The 19312-nt window shown below is 41.6% G+C and overlaps 1 protein-coding gene across 4 annotated transcripts; it reads right to left on the reverse strand.

Moving 5' to 3' along the window:
• Window positions 1–27: 27 nt before the first annotated feature.
• Window positions 28–12639, reverse strand: LOC139388074 (U2 snRNP-associated SURP motif-containing protein-like). Of its 4 annotated transcripts, none has more exons than XM_071134600.1 (24): window positions 12583–12639; window positions 11834–11927; window positions 11643–11754; window positions 11418–11527; window positions 11268–11335; window positions 11081–11175; window positions 10890–10954; window positions 10574–10739; window positions 10251–10456; window positions 9264–9307; window positions 8249–8353; window positions 8079–8145; window positions 5700–5872; window positions 5383–5545; window positions 5116–5195; window positions 4925–5012; window positions 4680–4808; window positions 4343–4523; window positions 4180–4254; window positions 4034–4097; window positions 2315–2462; window positions 835–945; window positions 490–698; window positions 28–408 (listed from the first exon to the last, which is right to left on the reverse strand). In XM_071134600.1, exons 2-24 carry the CDS (start codon window positions 11918–11920, stop codon window positions 285–287), a joined length of 2670 nt encoding a protein of 889 aa, XP_070990701.1. In that variant the 5' UTR covers window positions 11921–11927; window positions 12583–12639; the 3' UTR covers window positions 28–284. The 4 variants fall into 4 exon arrangements, with proteins under 4 accessions (XP_070990701.1, XP_070990702.1, XP_070990699.1 ...); XM_071134601.1 differs by having other exon boundaries at window positions 11834–11921; window positions 12583–12638; XM_071134598.1 differs by having other exon boundaries at window positions 10890–10978; window positions 12583–12632.
• Between the last annotated feature and the right edge of the window lie 6673 nt (window positions 12640–19312).

Consider the following 19312-nt stretch of genomic DNA (forward strand, 5'->3'; position numbering starts at 1 on the left):
ATCCTGGAGCATGGATGACAACACAGACACATTGCCAAGAGTGATTTATTGTCTCAGGAACTAGTTGCAATCTGAATGGGGTTTAAAAACAACCTGACGGGAAAACAGAACTGTACAAACAATGTTCATCTTACAAAAAAATGGCCAAATTTTCACTGCAGAGGCAGTTCAGAGGCATTGTGGGAAAGAAGCGTGTGGTGCCGTGGCATGGTCAGCACTGGCAGAGCAGGGCAGTCCATGAAAGTCGCCTAGCTGCTTCAGGGGGAGAGGCATAGGCCTCAGGATCAGTGTTTGCTCTTCTTAGTCTTTTTGTGGGAGCGGTGTGGCGACCGGGAGCTAGACCTCCTCCACGTCTTCCTGACTGGCGAGGGCGACCGCTTGGACTTCTTGGGAGACTTTGACTTGATTCTGTGGGATAGGAGTGAGTCAGCAAAAATATATTGAATGCTGAACACATTAAATGGAACAATGGTTTCACATAGGCCTTACTTTGCGGGAGAATGTCCTCTGTATTTCTGTGTCCGCTCCTCTGTGTCTCTACTCCGTCCCCTGTCCCGGTCTTGACTCCTTTTACTCTTCTCCTTGTCCCGTCCTTTACTGGTCTCCTCCGCCTTGTCTCTCCGCTCATCCTTCTTTGATCGCTCTTTTGATTTCGGAATGGATCTCTCTCTCTTCTCCTTGTCATCCTTATCAAACTCCTGATGTAAACAGAACATGTGGAGCCATTGCAACTAGTGAAGTTTTTTTAAAAATCACATTTAAACCTGCAACTTCATGGTATCTGGACAGTTTCCCTTACTGTTGGGCTTATGAAAAAGTACACTAGAAACCCACCTTTTGCAATAGCTTGTTCCTGTAGTGCGCCACCTGTTTCTGCATGTTTAACCCCGACTTCCTGGGCTTCTTCCCAGACTCCAGCTCATCCTGGAACTTCATCACCTTCACCTGCAGCAGAGACACATTGAGTAAATAAATATAAGATACATACACTCGTACTGTTTGGACAGTGGGTCCAATTGTTGCATAAATGAATGTAAATCAAACAAACTGCCGAGCGTATTCGGGTTTTGCCTTCAGACCGCTTTACTTTTCCCACATTGTTATCGCCTGAATTTAAAAGTGATAATTTCCGGAGGGGTTACAAATTAATGAAAAGCTGAAATGTCTTGAGTCAAGTATTTTAACCCCCTTTTATGGCAAGCCTAAATAAATTCAGGGTTAATGTGCATAACAAGTCATGTAAGTTGAACTCTGTGTGCAATAGTCCCAGAGCTGACAAGGTAAAAATCTGTCGTTAACCCACAATTAAGAATTTACTCTAAACAAGGATCCGCCCCTTTTTCAATTTGCCTAAAATGATATACAAAAATCCTTGCCTGTAGCAAGGATGTGCATATTCTTGGTACCATTTGAAAGTTATTTTGTATCATCTTTGAAATGCAAGAAAAAGGCTAATGTATTTTTCCAGCCCAGGTGCAATTTAGATTTTGGCCACTAGGTGGCACCGGTGTATATGCAAAGTTTGACTGATCTGATGAACCATTAACAAAATTTAACAGCAATGCATCAAGACTGCCCAAATGGTTTTAGTAATAACTGTTTAAATTGCACTCCTTAAACAATAGCTACTGTAATTTGGACAGTGCAGTTAGATTAACAAGAATTTAAGCTTTCTGCCAATAGATGTCCTACACTGGAGTAGCTTACCAAGAAGACAGTGGCTGAGTTAGTTTTGACTAAAATCTACGGCAAGAACTGAAAATGGTTGTCTAGTAATGAACAACAACCAATTTGACAGAGCTTGAAGAATTTTGAAAATAAATGGTTAAATGTTGCACAATTCAGAGACTCACTAATCTCTGCGAAAGGTGATTCTACAAAGTACTGACTCAGTGGTGTGAATACTTATTTGAATGAGATTTAAATTAGTTCACTTTGCCATGTACTCTTATTTCCAGCCGGCACAGCCAGAAGAGGACTGGCCACCCCTCAGAGCGTAGTTCCTTTCTAGGGAGTTTTTCCTAGCCACTGTGCTTCTGCATTGTTTGGGGTTTTAGGCTGGGTTTCTGTATAACACTTTGACATCTGCTGCTGTAAAAAGGGCTTTATAAATACATGTGATTGATTGTGTATAGATGGGTGAGAAACACATTTTGAATTCAGGCTGTAACAACAATGTGGAATAAGTGAAAGGGTGTAAATACTTTCTGAAGGGCCTGTATGTATTATAAGTCTGTTGACCGGTATGGACTGAGTCAGAAGGTCTGCTGCAGTGTGTTACTTGGTCCTAGTAAGCATTGTTGACTGTGCTTACCTCCAGCTCTCTCAGCCGGCTCCTCTTGCTTTCGGACATCTCAAAACTGCTGAGGGAGCTCTTGAAGTCAGCATTGTCGTACTTAGAGGGGCTGTCATCATCGCTGCTGTCATCCTCGGACTTCCCATCTCCTCCCTTAATGTTAGCACTGTGGACCATGGGGCGATAAGAGGAATTGAATTTATTTTGGGTAACAGACATACAACCAAATGTTCAATGTGGACCCAGAGGATATCACTTGAAAGTATTCATTGAAATGCTTGTTTCCAAAGTGGACCTTGATGGTAATAACAATGATTAAAAGGCAAGACAAAATTAAACAACCATGAACATCGACATCCTAAAGTGTCACTTTTCCCTAACCTTAAATCAACCATATTAATTTCACATCACACCTGACCAGCAGTAGGGACACAAGGGGCAGTGGAGTGGTTTCTCTTACTTGGACAACCTTGTCCAAATAAATCTTTGCCTGCTTTTTTTCTTGATCTCCAAGGGGAGGCTATTCCATAGACAAATGCCGGTATAGAAAAATGTGGTCCTCACAGCACTGTTTACTCTTGGGATTTTACAAGACATAATACTAGCTCTGGTATTGTGACTGTTGGTTATAGACCATACCAATGTGTTTTTTCATGTAACCTGGGGCACGATCATTTAAGATGTCAAACTTGTGATTTAAGTTAACAGGTCCACAGGTAACAAGCCCACTTCTCCAGAACTCCTATGTGGATCCTAGGGGGGGACATTCAGCATGTACCAGATAACATTGTGGGTCCTAGAGGGAACATTCAGCATGTACCTGATAACATTATGTGGGTCCTAGGGGAAACATTCAGCATATACCAGATAACATTATGTGGGTCCTAGGGGAAACATTCAGCATGTACCTGATAACATTATGTGGGTCCTAGGGGAAACATTCAGCATATACCAGATAACATTGTGGGTCCTAGAGGGAACATTCAGCATATACCTGATAACACTGTGGGTCCTAGGGGGGACATTCAGCATATACCTGACAACACTGTGGGTCCTAGGGGGAACATTCAGCATATACCTGACAACACTGTGGGTCCTAGGGGTTCCGCATATACATGACCTGCATTCTCTCTTTCAGCTTTTTTGATAGCCCACTATACCAAGCAGAGCAGAATAATCAACATGACACAAGCAGTTTCTTAACTTTGACGTCCAAATAACAAACATTTAAATTTGTTTAAAATTTTAGAAATAATTTGAGCAGAAATCAGGTCTCCAGAAAGGGATTGATCTAGGGACACACCAAGTTAAGTTACTTGTTTTAGACTCAATCTCCTTGCCTGCAGTTTACCTTTATCTTGTCAGCCCTAAGCAATCTACGATTTGTTCCAAACAAAAAAGATGAAGTTTCCCCCAAATGTAGCAACAATTTGTTGCCAGTCAACCCATCTCTTAGCAAAATGCAAGAGCCACTATGTCCCAACTCCAGTTCTCCCATCAGTACATATGTGTTATGGCCCCATACAAGCACACCTGATTCTACTTGTCAATTAATCAATAAGCCCTTTTTTTGTCCAGGGTTACAACAAAACTGTGTACTGTTGGGGGTACTGGAGGACTGGAGCTGGAAAACACCCCTCAACAGCAGTAAATGCTACATTTACAGTAACTCTGTGATGAGTTACTGTAATTACTGTTTCAGTGATGGGGAAGAGAGTGCCTGCACCAGGTTCTTACCTGGCATTCAGGCCATCCACCAAGTCTCGCTCTCCCAAAGTGTCCCATTTGGATTCAGTGTTAGCTGAAAGAGGAAGCGGCAGGGTGAGCTGTAGGTTAGGAGTAGAGATATGATTGTTGGGTTGACAGTGCTGACAGTACAGTACCTTGTGGGAGAGCGTCAGCATCGTCCACCCTCTCCCATTTAGATAGAGCCACTCTTGAGTGGGCCAGCTCATCCACTGCAGAACACAAACTTACATCAAGTCCACATCTTATAACGCTTTTATGGTTTCCATTTTTCACAGATATTCTGCCAGATTGACTTACAAGGCATTCCGTCAATGTCCTCCATGGGTGCACACAGGGGAACCCCGTCGATGTCATCAACAGGCACCCCATCCAGGGAGGCAGGGTCCCAGGCCAGGGGCGAGCCGTCGAGGTTCTCCAGCGGAGCTCCGTCTAACGGCGCCCCGTCCAACGGGGCTCCATCCAGGTCTGGAGACGACACCTGAGGTGAGATATACCCAGCCCACATAAACCAATGTTGCTGAATTGTATATTTACCCACACTATCAGAGAATGTAACAGTGTCATCAGTAAAATAGGCATTGATCAAAACTCTTTTCCAGGTCTTGTCCAGGACAGGTCCTGAGATCCAGCTCACCTCTACCCTCTCGATCACCTCCTCTCCTGCCTTGATCAGACCTAGGAAGATGTTCTGTAGCTGGATCAGGTAAGACTCTGGGTATACGGCCCAGTCTTCCCAGGCCCTGAAACAGCCCATTATCTTTTGCTGAGGACAGAAGACATATGGGTGAGTGATAATGTATTTGTTCTGGCCAAGGCAATAACAGATCACAAGCATGGAAAAACATTATAAAGCATTATTTATTTAACTGCACTCATTACCTTGAACTGTTCAGCTTGTAGTCTTGCTTGTATGTTTCGATATGCATCACTAATGTCACTAAATATCTGGGGCAATTTTGCTTCAAAACTGAAGGAACGGAGAAACAAACCGTTAGACAGAAAAACACAGTATGACCACTGAACATGTGTATTATATAATGACAGACTTATTTAAAATATACTTTTCTTACTATTTGCGATAATAAGATGCATTGGCAACTTTGGCACAGGAGTTGTACAAGATGTCGGATACAAGGTACAGTCTGGCAATCTGTGGGAATAAAGATAGACATGACTGTGAGCAATACTCTGGGCGGCAGGTAACCTAGTGGTCGATGTGCCTTGAGCAAGTCACTTAACCCTAATTTCTCCAGGGACCGTTGATAATACATGTTTTCTATATACTATATGCCATGTGAATGTGCTTGGTAGTGTAAGACTGTCATAGGATAGGGGACCTTTTTCTGCAGTGGTGTCTGAAGGAGGGACAGGGACTCTGCGATGGACCCCACCACCTCCTCCGCTGCCTCGGCTCTCTCCAGACAGAACAGCATAGCATCACCAATGTCCTCCCTACGAGGGGTGAGTCCTCTCAGCAGCATCTCTAGTCTCTCCCTGTGCCTGGAATAAAAACACGCATTCATTGTTATCCTGAGAATGTCCATATTCCAAAGTCAGTTTTTCCAGTAACACGTCAGATTCACGAGAGAATGCTTTTCATCTTCAGTCTGCCTCAGAACCTCCCTCTCTGCCCTGTATGTACAGCAACACTCACTCTGTCTTCAGCTGGCCCTTTTTCAGTAGCTCCTCCTCCAGGGAGGGAGACTCCTCTTCCTCTCCCGCCTCCTCATCTCCATGGAGGTAGGGGTTTAGGAGGGGCGGCCTCCAGATGGAGCCCCCACGGAACATCCGGAAGTCTGCTGTCCTCCACTCACTGGGGGGCTCGCCCTGGGGATGGAGGGAGAGGGACATGGATGAGGCGCAGCAGAGGTGTAGTGGGTAGGTACTGTTCTTAATTGTACTCCTTTTATTTTCTATCCTGATGCCTAGTCACTTTACCCTGCCTTCATGTACACATCTACCTCAAATACCTTATTATTATCTATCCTGATGCCTAGTCACTTTACCCTGCCTTCATGTACATATATACCTGAAATACCTTATTATTATCTATCCTGATGCCTAGTCACTTTACCCTGCCTTCATGTACATATATACCTGAAATACCTTATTATTATCTATCCTGATGCCTAGTCACTTTACCCTGCCTTCATGTACATATATACCTGAAATACCTTATTATTATCTATCCTGATGCCTAGTCACTTTACCCTGCCTTCATGTACATATATACCTGAAATACCTTATTATTATCTATCCTGATGCCTAGTCACTTTACCCTGCCTTCATGTACATATATACCTGAAATACCTTATTATTATCTATCCTGATGTCTAGTCACTTTACCCTGCCTTCATGTACATATATACCTGAAATACCTTATTATTATCTATCCTGATGTCTAGTCACTTTACCCTGCCTTCATGTACATATATACCTCAAATACCTTATTATTATCTATCCTGATGCCTAGTCACTTTACCCTGCCTTCATGTACATATCTACCTCAAATACCTTATTATTATCTATCCTGATGCCTAGTCACTTTACCCTGCCTTCATGTACATATCTACCTCAAATACCTTATTATTATCTATCCTGATGCCTAGTCACTTTACCCTGCCTTCATGTACATATCTACCTCAAATACCTTATTATTATCTATCCTGATGCCTAGTCACTTTACCCTGCCTTCATGTACATATATACCTGAAATACCTTATTATTATCTATCCTGATGCCTAGTCACTTTACCCTGCCTTCATGTACATATCTACCTGAAATACCTTATTATTATCTATCCTGATGCCTAGTCACTTTACCCTGCCTTCATGTACATATCTACCTCAAATACCTTATTATTATCTATCCTGATGCCTAGTCACTTTACCCTGCCTTCATGTACATATCTACCTCAAATACCTTATTATTATCTATCCTGATGCCTAGTCACTTTACCCTGCCTTCATGTACATATATACCTGAAATACCTTATTATTATCTATCCTGATGTCTAGTCACTTTACCCTGCCTTCATGTACATATCTACCTCAAGTACCTTATTATTATCTATCCTGATGCCTAGTCACTTTACCCTGCCTTCATGTACATATCTACCTCAAATACCTTATTATTATCTATCCTGATGCCTAGTCACTTTACCCTGCCTTCATGTACATATATACCTGAAATACCTTATTATTATCTATCCTGATGCCTAGTCACTTTACCCTGCCTTCATGTACATATCTACCTCAAATACCTTATTATTATCTATCCTGATGCCTAGTCACTTTACCCTGCCTTCATGTACATATCTACCTCAAATACCTTATTATTATCTATCCTGATGTCTAGTCACTTTACCCTGCCTTCATGTACATATCTACCTCAAATACCTTATTATTATCTATCCTGATGCCTAGTCACTTTACCCTGCCTTCATGTACATATCTACCTCAAATACCTTATTATTATCTATCCTGATGCCTAGTCACTTTACCCTGCCTTCATGTACATATATACCTGAAATACCTTATTATTATCTATCCTGATGCCTAGTCACTTTACCCTGCCTTCATGTACATATATACCTGAAATACCTTATTATTATCTATCCTGATGTCTAGTCACTTTACCCTGCCTTCATGTACATATATACCTGAAATACCTTATTATTATCTATCCTGATGCCTAGTCACTTTACCCTGCCTTCATGTACATATCTACCTCAAATACCTTATTTTTATCTATCCTGATGCCTAGTCACTTTACCCTGCCTTCATGTACATATCTACCTTTGCACATTGGTCTGGTACTGATACTCCCTGCATGTAGCATCATGCTTGTTTATGTTATTCCAATTGTGTTACTATTTGTATAATTTTTTTAACTCTGCATTGTTGGGAAGGGCTCGTAAGAAAGCATTTCATGGTCAAGTACACCTGTTGTATTCAGCGCATGTGACAAATAACACTTGATTTGAGATGGCCTCATGGTCATAGGGCTGTAGCCAGGACAGATCATGACCTACCTGGAGAATGGAGTAGAGTTTCCAGCGGTAGTACACATGCTCTTGGCTTTTGTTGTCAAAGAGAAACCTGGAATCATGAATAAAAACAGTTTAAAAATGAGTTTAAAAATACATCTTTAGACCAGTGGTATGACTAGAGGGAAAGGGAGAGCTCAGCAATGGTAGATCACCTCAAGTCAGGGTTGTTCTTCTCTTTGCTCATAATGATGGCTTCAAACATGGGTCCCTCACGCACCACAAACTCTATCATCCTGTGGATGAGGCCTAACAGATTCCTGTGGAGTAAAAGGAGAGGGGATGAGACCAAACGCTGTGACTTGTCCCCCCTCATCCAGATCAGTGGCCATGTCAAAGCTCTCACTGAACACTGGCCCCGAGCCCCTTAACCTCTCTCTGTCTCTCTTCTAGAACATTTGTCCCTCTGCAATCATTTATCACAGCAACGTTGAGGATATGTTGTGTGATGTGGGTTGGTCTGCACACACGAGTGAGTGGGGGAGACGGTCTGTCCCTAGTGTGTTGTTACATCAGAAGTAATGTTTCTGTCATGTGTCTAGTATTGTGTCTAAATGAAGAAGCAGTAAGTGTGTCTAAATGAAAAAAGAGGGACTATCTATCTATATATATATATATATATATACAGGTAGGAAGTACAAAGGTTGCCACTGAAGCTAGTACCAGTATGTTTCAATGGATATAATTGACTCCAACAATCACTTAAGTCTAACAATCCATTTTTCTGACAGGGGATTACAATGGTGACATTTACTAATCTAATGAGGATGACATGAATTAATAAACTGTGGGCTTTGCTTACTAGGCCAATGATTCACTTCAACCATGTTCAACTGAGGCCCATGGCCCTCCTACTCGTTAGATATAGGGCCTCCAGTCCTAAGCAGCAGGGGTTACCAATTCCCTGAACATAGGCCATGTTGTCAACAAGATAGATAGACCAATGTTAGAACAGGACACTACTACAAACTATGAGACAGTTATGTTCTTAGCTGTCCTCTCCCATTAGTCATGTACATACAGACGTAGCACTTAGGACTGGGGCTTCTTGTCTGTCACGTACGTACACAAGAACAGTACACCAGGGCAGGGCCTCTGTCCTCTAACACGGTTCTGTCTGTGAGAATGTCTGGTCAGTCGTAGTAGTAAGAATGGATAGAGAGTGTGTACCTTTCTGTTGGGATAACCACTTTGACTACAGCTTCGGACAGAGTCTGTTCGTGAAGTCAAATCAAATAGTGAAGATATAAAAAAAAGTGAGTATATATATATACACAGATGAAACACTGCAGGATACATACAGCATATCAACTGAGGACAGCAGTAACAGCTATACTTTATTTTAACGAGGGGAAAAGTTCCCACATTCGAGAGACGGGTACACTGTCAAAGTACATTATCTATAGAATACCCCCACCCTCTTACTTTTACAGTAGAGAGGTACACTGTCAAAGTACATTATCTATAGAATACCCCCACCCTCTTACTTTTACAGTAGAGAGGTACACTGTCAAAGTACATTATCTATAGAATACCCCCACCCTCTTACTTTTACAGTAGCATTTTAATTACATATGGTTCTGTAACTACCTCATAACTCCATCTGGGTCAAATTCCCCTGCCTTAGAACATATCCTGAATAGATTCATAACAGGTACCACAGGACAAACCAACTGGATTTAAAAAAAAAGGGAAATGAAACTCGGTACTGCTATTTCAGAACATGGCCATCACATATCTTTTGTTTTGTGCATAAAATGCCGTTCTGAATTTTAAGCAATGTCCAGTTGATTGGGCCTATGATAAATGTATCAACATGCATAGAAAATCTACTACACACACCTAATATTGGCAAATTAACTGTAGTTTAAAACAAAATAAAACAATTATTTAAACAACTTGACAGAACCATGCACATACACTATAGCAGGGGTCTCCTCACCCTGTTCCTGGAGAGCTACCCTTCCGTAGGTTTTCGCTCCAACCCCAGTTATAACTAACCTGGTTCAGCTTATCAACCAGCTAATTATTAGAAAGGTGTGTTAAATTAGGGTTGGAGCGAAAACCTACAGGATGGTAAGCTCTCCAGGAACAGGGTTGGAGCCTCCTGCCCTACACTCTTTAAAAAACATATATTTTTTTAAAGGGCCAACCTACCTTGTCCAACTCCTCCTTGGACCTGCCCCATGGCTTGGTAAAGTCATTGCGGAAGCGGTCTCTGGGCTGAGCGTTGAAGGGCAGGCCGGAGGGGGGTGGGGGTGTGGACATTTTAAGTACCCCTATGGGTGTATAGAGTGGCTGGGGAGGGATGCGAACAGCTTTCCCCCATCCCAGCTTCATTTCAAAACCCATGACCGTTTTACCTGCAGCAAAAAGGAGCAATGATCCTACAAGGTTAATGGAACACGGAGCAGGGCATTTATCATCTGGCATCGTTTACTGAACAGAATGCAATATTCCCTAATCACAGATTGACTCACCGTCTAGAGCAGCCAAGGCCCTTTCTGCATCTTTCCTGGTCATGAAGGCCACAAAGCCTCTATTTGTGACCCTTGTGCGTTCCTCGTCACTACGGGGCCACATGATCTTCACACTCGCCAGGGGACCATACTTGCCAAACTCTTTGCAAAGCATTTCTTCATTCATCTGACACATTAGAAGTATCATATCAGCAAAGTTTCACAAAAATTCAGTCCGCATTTAAGTTAGTTGAATTTGTCCCAAACAAACGAAGAGCTGGCTATATTGTGAATCTTTTTCTCCTGTCAAAACGTCCCAAGCAGATAGTTTCTTTACCTTGGGGCTAATGCAGCCAATGTACAGGTTGGTTGTGTTCGGTATGGCTGGGTCATCATCAAATACTGGAGGGAGACGTTCATATGTAGCTAAACATGTAAAAGCTACAGAGGGTTCATCTTTGATTTGGACAAAGGCTTATTGTAGTAAACCATTCTTATTCCACTGCAAGGGACAGACTTGGCTCTTACTTGATCGTCGCGTTAGTGGTATGTCCAGGTCTCCATATCCTCCCCCAGGCTCATTTGTCTTTCTTTTGTACCTTTCTTCACGTTCCTCCTGTATTCTAGGAGAACACATTATTTACACACAAAAATAAACAACAAATTGGTAAAATAATGAAAGAACATGAATTACTACGGCGTTTCAAAAACATACTGCTTTAGCTCCTCTTTAAAAAGTTCAAGGTTGCTCTTCTTCTTCTCTTCCGTCTTCTTTTTAACAATCTGTGGACACAGACAAACATATAAGGGGACAAAATAATGTATAATTCTGTATACACAGTAAGTGATTCACATGGATACTCACAGGCCTTCTGATTTCAGAAGAGTGTGCCGGTGAGACGTTCTGGGACACTGAAGTAAACTTGGTGATTGGTCGGTAAAGCTTGCTCTTTTTAACCTCTACTGCTTCCTCTTCTGCAAAATAAAATAAAATAGAAATTGTAACTATGTAGATATTAAAATAATGAAAAATATAGTGTCTGCAACACAGACCCAACCAAAGTTGGATTTGCCAGGATGTTTCACTCACCTTTAGTTGCATTGACGATACCCCCACGGACAAAAGTCTTCACTCCACTTTTGTCGTTACTGTCAAAACAAGCTAAAAACTCTTCAAAAACTTCAGCTGCTTTTTCTTCTTCCTGGAAAAGGAATTGTTTTAAAATCATAGGCCTACACTTTGTTGCAGATGGCTATCTATAAAATGGTCAAATCTCTTACCTTTTTCTTCAGATCTTCTTGTTCTCTCTTGGTCAATGTTCTCTTCACACCTACAGGTTTCCCTTTCTTGCCATTTTTGTCTGCCATGCTGATACTTATACAAAAAAAAATAAACTGTGTCACATTGAAGAAATGGAGTCTAATAAAATGCACCCTTCTCTGTCTCTTCACACACTTCTATTTTTTTCAGCTACAGCTCTGCAAAAGCATGTTGTGTAATGAATGCTATTGCATGCAAACGTATTAGAACTGCAGATGCATGAATCTGAGCAAATAACAGTAATTAGGAAAGTTCTGTAACTATCTAACTACCGCGAGCTATGGCCAACCAACATTAGCTAGCTAGACATGTCATCATATTTGTTGACTGTGACATACCTGCACATTTCTGTCGCCAGATACGAACCTAACCTTGCTTATTAATATCTAGCCAGCTATAATTTCCTCCATTACTCTTCAAAAAAACTAGTTAGCTCAGTTGATCATACACGAGCCCTGCCTGCCGAGCCCTGCCTGCCAACCCCCTCCCCTTCCCTTCCCATTCAATCACTGTGTAGCTAACGTTAGCTAGCTAGCTAGGCCAAATCTCGCTTGCTTGCTGTGTGTGATCTGGTGCAAAGCTTTGCTACGGCGATCATTTCTAACTTACTGCAAGACAAATATGTAGTTAATAAAATAGATGATTGGTTTGAATGATCTACATCGCAATGAGTATGAATCATTAAGTCTAAAAGTTGCAAATTCCTTACCGTAGAAATGTACAATGCGTTTGTTATTGCACCACCATTTTGAATACGACAAAATTGGACATAGAGAAAAACTGATGTCACTACACGCTCTGACCAATAAAACCCCCAGAAAGATGACTTCAGTTTGTCAGATCTTTCAGTAGGCTTTCATAAAAGTAGGCCAAGGCTATAATAAAATCATTATATCATAATATGCATGCAATGTGATTTAGCTACATAATCTAGCTAATTTCATTTAATACAATTTATCTTTACCCAATACATCTGTAAGTGTAGATACAGGTAATGCAAATGTAATGATTACCAAATAAATAAAACATTTAATTCTCCTACGTTTTTTTGTATATTTCGTAATTAATTTACAACATATGAGTCTCATTAAAATCAATGTTTGACATTTTATCAGTAGATTTCCAGAGCAGTTGCTGTAAACATCATGTAATATGGCCTACATACAGTGGGGCAAAAAAAGTATTTAGTCAGCCACCAATTGTGCAAGGTCTCCCACTTAAAAAGATGAGAGAGGCCTGTAATTTTCACTTAAACTATGACAGACAAAATTAGAAGAAAAAAAATCCAGAAAATCACATTGTAGGATTTTTAATGAATTTATTTGCAAATGATGGTGGAAAATAAGTATTTGGTCAATAACAAAAGTTTATCTCAATACTTTGTTATATACCCTTTGTTGGCAATGACAGAGGTCAAACGTTTTCTGTAAGTCTTCACAAGGTTTTCACACACTGTTACTGGTATTTTGGCCCATTCCTCCATGCAGATCTCCTCTAGAGGAATGATGTTTTGGGGCTGTTGCTGGGCAACTTTCAACTCCCTTCAAAGATTTTCTATGGGGTTGAGATCTGGAGACTGGCTAGGCCACTCCAGTACCTTAAAATGCTTCTTACGAAGCAACTCCTTTGTTGCCCGGGCGGTGTGTTTGGGATCATTGTCATGCTGTAAGACCCAGCCAGTTTCATATTCAATGCCCTTGCTGATGGAAGGAGGTTTTCACTCAAAATCTCACGATACATGGCCCCATTCATTCTTTCCTTTACACGGCTCAGTCATCCTGGTCCCTTTGCAGAAAAACAGCCCCAAAGCATGATGTTTCCACCCGCATGCTTCACAGTAGGTATGGTATTCTTTGGATGCAACTCAGCATTCTTTGTCCTCCAAACATGAAGAGTTGAGTTTTTACCAAAAAGTTATATTTTGGTTTCATCTGACCATATGACATTCTCCCAATCTTCTTCTGGATCATCCAAATGCTCTCTAGCAAACTTCAGACGGGCCTGGACATGTACTGGCTTAAGCAGGAGGACACGTCTGGCACCGCAGGATTTGAGTCCCTGGCGGCGTAGTGTGTTACTGATGGTAGGCTTTGTTACTTTGGTCCCAGCTCTCTGCAGGTCATTCACTAGATCCCCCCGTGTGGTTCTGGGATTTTTGCTAACCGTTCTTGTGATCATTTTGACCCCACAGGGTGAGATCTTGCGTGGAGCCCCAGATCGAGGGAGATTATCAGTGGTCTTGTATGTCTTCCATTTCCTAATAATTGCTCCCACAGTTGATTTCTTCAAACCAAGCTGCTTACCTATTGCAGATTCAGTCTTCCCAGCCTGGTGCAGGTCTACAATTTTGTTTCTGGTGTCCTTTGACAGCTCTTTGGTCTTGGCCATAGTGGAGTTTGGAGTGTGACTGTTTGAGGTTGTGGACAGGTGTATTTTATACTGATAACAAGTTCAAACAGGTGCCATTAATACACGTAACGAGTGGAGGACAGAGGTGCCTCGTAAAGAAGAAGTTACAGGTCTGTGAGAGCCAGACATCTTGCTTGTTTGTAGGTGACCAAATACTTATTTCCACCATAATTTGAAAATAAATTCATAAAAAATCCTACAATGTGATTTTCTTGATTTTTTTCTCATTTTGTCTGTCATAGTTGAAGTGTACCTATGACGAAAATTACAGGCCTCTCTCATCTTTTTAAGTGGGAGAACTTGCACAATTGGTGGCTGACGAAATACTTTTTTGCCCCACTGTATACACGCAGCTGCATAGACCAGTGCTATAAATACTTTGGGTAACAGGCTTAGGTCACTGTCCAAACCTCACATGATATTTCCCAAAATAACATGTGTGTCTAGGGTCTTTAAGAAGAGTGTGAACATAGGTGTTGCCTGTCACTTCAGCTCTTCTTTATCACTTGTCCTTTTGAGTTATAATATTAATGGAATTCTTCAGAGGTCAAAAACGTTTGTAAACACGGCCACATAAATTCTCTGACATGCCAAATCTAATTCAGGTGATGGGCCTAACTGCTCTGCAAAACGCTTTTGCGGGTTTCCATATAACTGATTATTAAAACAGCCAAGAAATGTCATGAATATCTGTGCCATACATACTTAAACCAACATCAAGATAAAGTGGCAACATCCTACATCTTTGGGTACTTCATTGAACTTTGACCACTGGACTATTTGAGGACTTGCCTTTTTGACACTTTCAGACTCATGTACTTATATGTACCTTTATGAGAAAGCATGTACAGTAACTGCCTTAGTGCTTTTAGATTACAGTCAAACAAGTTGATGTTCAGTAAATCTGTAAAGAGAAAGCAAACCTTTTTTAAATTGGCTAGTGGTGGAACACTGAAGATTATTTTTAATGATGTTGAGTTTTTAAAGTGGTAAATGTAAGCCTATCGGAAGGGTTAAGAGTGTGATTAATGAGATGCTTTTGATATAGGCTACAGAAAGCACATGGGTCCTCAACAGTGATCACTGCAGGATGACAATCCGGCCTTCTCGGCCTCTGCCTCTTCCCCACCACTGCACCTCTGTGGCCCCTGTCCTGGGCCTGCCCTGATCCTCATACCAGCGAAGCGATCATTGAGGGTCACTCCTGTCTGAAAACCAGGAAACAAGAGTATGTGGACACCCCTTCAAATGAGTGTATTCGGCTATTTCAGCCATACTCGTAGCTGAGGGGTGTATAAAATCGAGCACACAGCCATGAAATCTCCATAGACAAACATTGGCAGTAGAATAGCCTGTACTGAAGAGCTCAGTGACTTTCAACATGGCACCGTCATAGGATGCCACCGTTCCAACAAGTCAGTTCCTCATAATTCTGCTGTGCTAGAGCTGTCCCGGTCAACCATAAGTGCTGTTATTGAAAAGTGGAAACATCTAGGAGCAACAACAGCTCAGCCGCAAAGTGGTAGGCCACACAAGCTCACAGAATGGGACCACGAGTTCTGAAGTGCGTAGCACGTAAAATTGTCTGTCCTCGGTTGCAACACTCATTACCGAGTTCCAAACCGCCTCTGGAAGCAACATCGGCACAATAATTGTTCGTCAGGAGCTTCATGAAATTAGTTTCCATGGCCGAACAGCCACACACAAGCCTAAGATCACCATGAGCAATGGCAAGCGTCGGCTGAAGTGGTGTAAAGCTTGCCGCCATTGGACTTTCAAGCAGTGGAAAAGTGTTATCTGGAATGATGAATCACGATTCACCATCTGGCAGTCCGATGGATGAATCTGGGGTTGGCAGATGCCAGGAGAACGCTACCTGTCAGAATGCATAGTGCCAACTTACAGTGCCTTGTGAAAGTATTCGGCCCCCTTGAACTTTGCGACCTTTTGCCACATTTCAGGCTTCAAACATAAAGATATAAAACTGTATTTTTTTGTGAAGAATCAACAACAAGTGGGACACAATCATGAAGTGGAACGACATTTATTGGATATTTCAAACTTTTTTAACAAATCAAAAACTGAAAAATTGGGCATGCAATTATTCAGCCCCCTTAAGTTAATACTTTGTAGCGCCACCTTTTGCTGCGATTACAGCTGTAAGTCGCTTGGGGTATGTCTCTATCAGTTTTGCACATCGAGAGACTGACATTTTTTCCCATTCCTCCTTGCAAAACAGCTCGAGCTCAGTGAGGTTGGATGGAGAGCATTTGTGAACAGCAGTTTTCAGTTCTTTCCACAGATTCTCGATTGGATTCAGGTCTGGACTTTGACTTGGCCATACTAACACCTGGATATGTTTATTTTTGAACCATTCCATTGTAGATTTTGCTTTATGTTTTGGATCATTGTCTTGTTGGAAGACAAATCTCCGTCCCAGTCTCAGGTCTTTTGAAGACTCCATCAGGTTTTCTTCCAGAATGATCCTGTATTTGGCTCCATCCATCTTCCCATCAATTTTAACCATCTTCCCTGTCCCTGCTGAAGAAAAGCAGGCCCAAACCATGATGCTGCCACCACCATGTTTGACAGTGGGGATGGTGTGTTCAGGGTGATGAGCTGTGTTGCTTTTACGCCAAACATAACGTTTTGCATTGTTGCCAAAAAGTTCCATTTTGGTTTCATCTGACCAGAGCACCTTCTTCCACATGTTTGGTGTGTCTCCCAGGTGGCTTGTGGCAAACTTTAAACAACACTTTTTATGGATATCTTTAAGAAATGGCTTTCTTCTTGCCACTCTTCCATAAAGGCCAGATTTGTGCAATATACGACTGATTGTTGTCCTATGGACAGAGTCTCCCACCTCAGCTGTAGATCTCTGCAGTTCATCCAGAGTGATCATGGGCCTCTTGGCTGCATCTCTGATCAGTCTTCTCCTTGTATGAGCTGAAAGTTTAGAGGGACGGCCAGGTCTTGGTAGATTTGCAGTGGTCTGATACTCCTTCCATTTCAATATTATCGCTTGCACAGTGCTCCTTGGGATGTTTAAAGCTTGGGAAATCTTTTTGTGTCCAAATCCGGCTTTAAACTTCTTCACAACAGTATCTCGGACCTGCCTGGTGTGTTCCTTGTTCTTCATGATGCTCTCTGCGCTTTTAACGGACCTCTGAGACTATCACAGTGCAGGTGCATTTATACGGAGACTTGACTACACACAGGTGGATTGTATTTATCCTCATTAGTCATTTAGGTCAACATTGGATCATTCAGAGATCCTCACTGAACTTCTGGAGAGAGTTTGCTGCACTGAAAGTAAAGGGGCTGAATAATTTTGCACGCCCAATTTTTCAGTTTTTGATTTGTTAAAAAAGTTTGAAATATCCAATAAATGTCGTTCCACTTCATGATTGTGTCCCACTTGTTGTTGATTCTTCACAAAAAAATACAGTTTTATATCTTTATGTTTGAAGCCTGAAATGTGGCAAAAGGTCGCAAAGTTCAAGGGGGCCGAATACTTTCGCAAGGCACTGTAAAAGAATGGTGGAGGAGGAATAATGGTCTGGGGTTGTTTTTCATGGTTCAGGTTAGGCCCCTTAGTTCTAGGGAAAGGAAATCTTAATGCTAGAGCATACAATGACATTCTAGACGATTCTGTACTTCCAACTTTGTGGCAACAGTTTGGGAAGGCCCTTTCCCGTTTCAGCATGACAATACCCCCGAGCACAAAGCGAGGTCCATACAGAAATGGTCTATCCAGATCGGTGTGGAAGAACTTGACTGGCCTGCACAGAGCCCTGACCTCAACCCCAACCCCATAGAACACCTTTGGGATGAATTGGAACGCCGACTGCGAACTAGACCTAATCACCTAACATCAGTGCCCGACTTCATTAATGCTCTTGTGGCTGAATGGAATCAAGTCCCTGCAGCAATGTTCCAACATCTAGTGGAATGCCTTCCCAGAAGAGTGGAGGCTGTTATAGCAACAAAGGGGGGCCCAACTCCATATTAATGCCCATGATTTTTGGAATAAAATGTTTGACGAGCAGGTGTCGTGGTACTAAATGTTCTAAATACAGGTAATGGCATATCACCTGATTTACAGTGGCTTTGAAGTTAAATCTGAGAGGGATGCCTTTAGCCTGAATGGATGTCCCACCCCCTGCCCCTGATGGACTGAATCAGTCCATTACTGTGGCCTCCTTAACCTTGGTCCTGAGAGACATCAGGTGAAGACACAGGACAGATAAGGATTAGCTTTTGTAGACTATCTGAATCCATATTAATTACAAGTAAACCTTTGTTTTGTACAGAACCCACAAAAGCATTTCAGTAAAGCAGGGTTGCAGTTTGTACTACTGTTTGTGGGCTCTGGGTTGGTTTTGCTGTCGGGAAGTGACACTGTCAAGGTAGAACCACTAGAGGACGCCTTTCTCCAGCTATATGAGAGCAGATGACGATGAGCAATACTGCCAATATAAAATAGTTTATTTGTCACAAGCAACCACAGTTACGTCATCTCACCTTCTAACCTTTTGGTACTTATACAATTTTCCATTTGCTCCAGGAAATGGAGAAGGAACCGGAAAAATGAACATGTAATTGTTTATTTTTCTATAATTCTGTGTATTCATTAAGATTAATTAGTAGGTATTAGACATCATACTAAGAGCATTTATTGTAAACCATAAGAAAACAGTATTAACTGAACAGTACCCAGTAATATGCCTTCTTTTCCTCGTGCTGTAAATTACCTCTGTTTGCATGTCTCTATTACTGTAAGTGCAGTGATACAGTGCCTACGGAAAGTATTGACTTTCTCCACGTTTTGTTACATTACCAGTCAAACGTTTGGACACACCTACTCATTCCAGGGATTTTGTTTATTTGGACTATTTTCTACACTGTAGAATAATACTGAAGTCATGAAAACTATGAAATAACACATATGGAATCATATGGTAACCAAAAAAGTGTTAAACAAATCAAAATATATTTTATATTTGACATTCTTCAAAGTAGCCACCCTT

This window comes from Oncorhynchus clarkii, chromosome 29 (genome assembly GCF_045791955.1).
Source record: "Oncorhynchus clarkii lewisi isolate Uvic-CL-2024 chromosome 29, UVic_Ocla_1.0, whole genome shotgun sequence".
In the NCBI taxonomy this organism is placed as follows: Eukaryota; Metazoa; Chordata; class Actinopteri; order Salmoniformes; family Salmonidae; genus Oncorhynchus; species Oncorhynchus clarkii.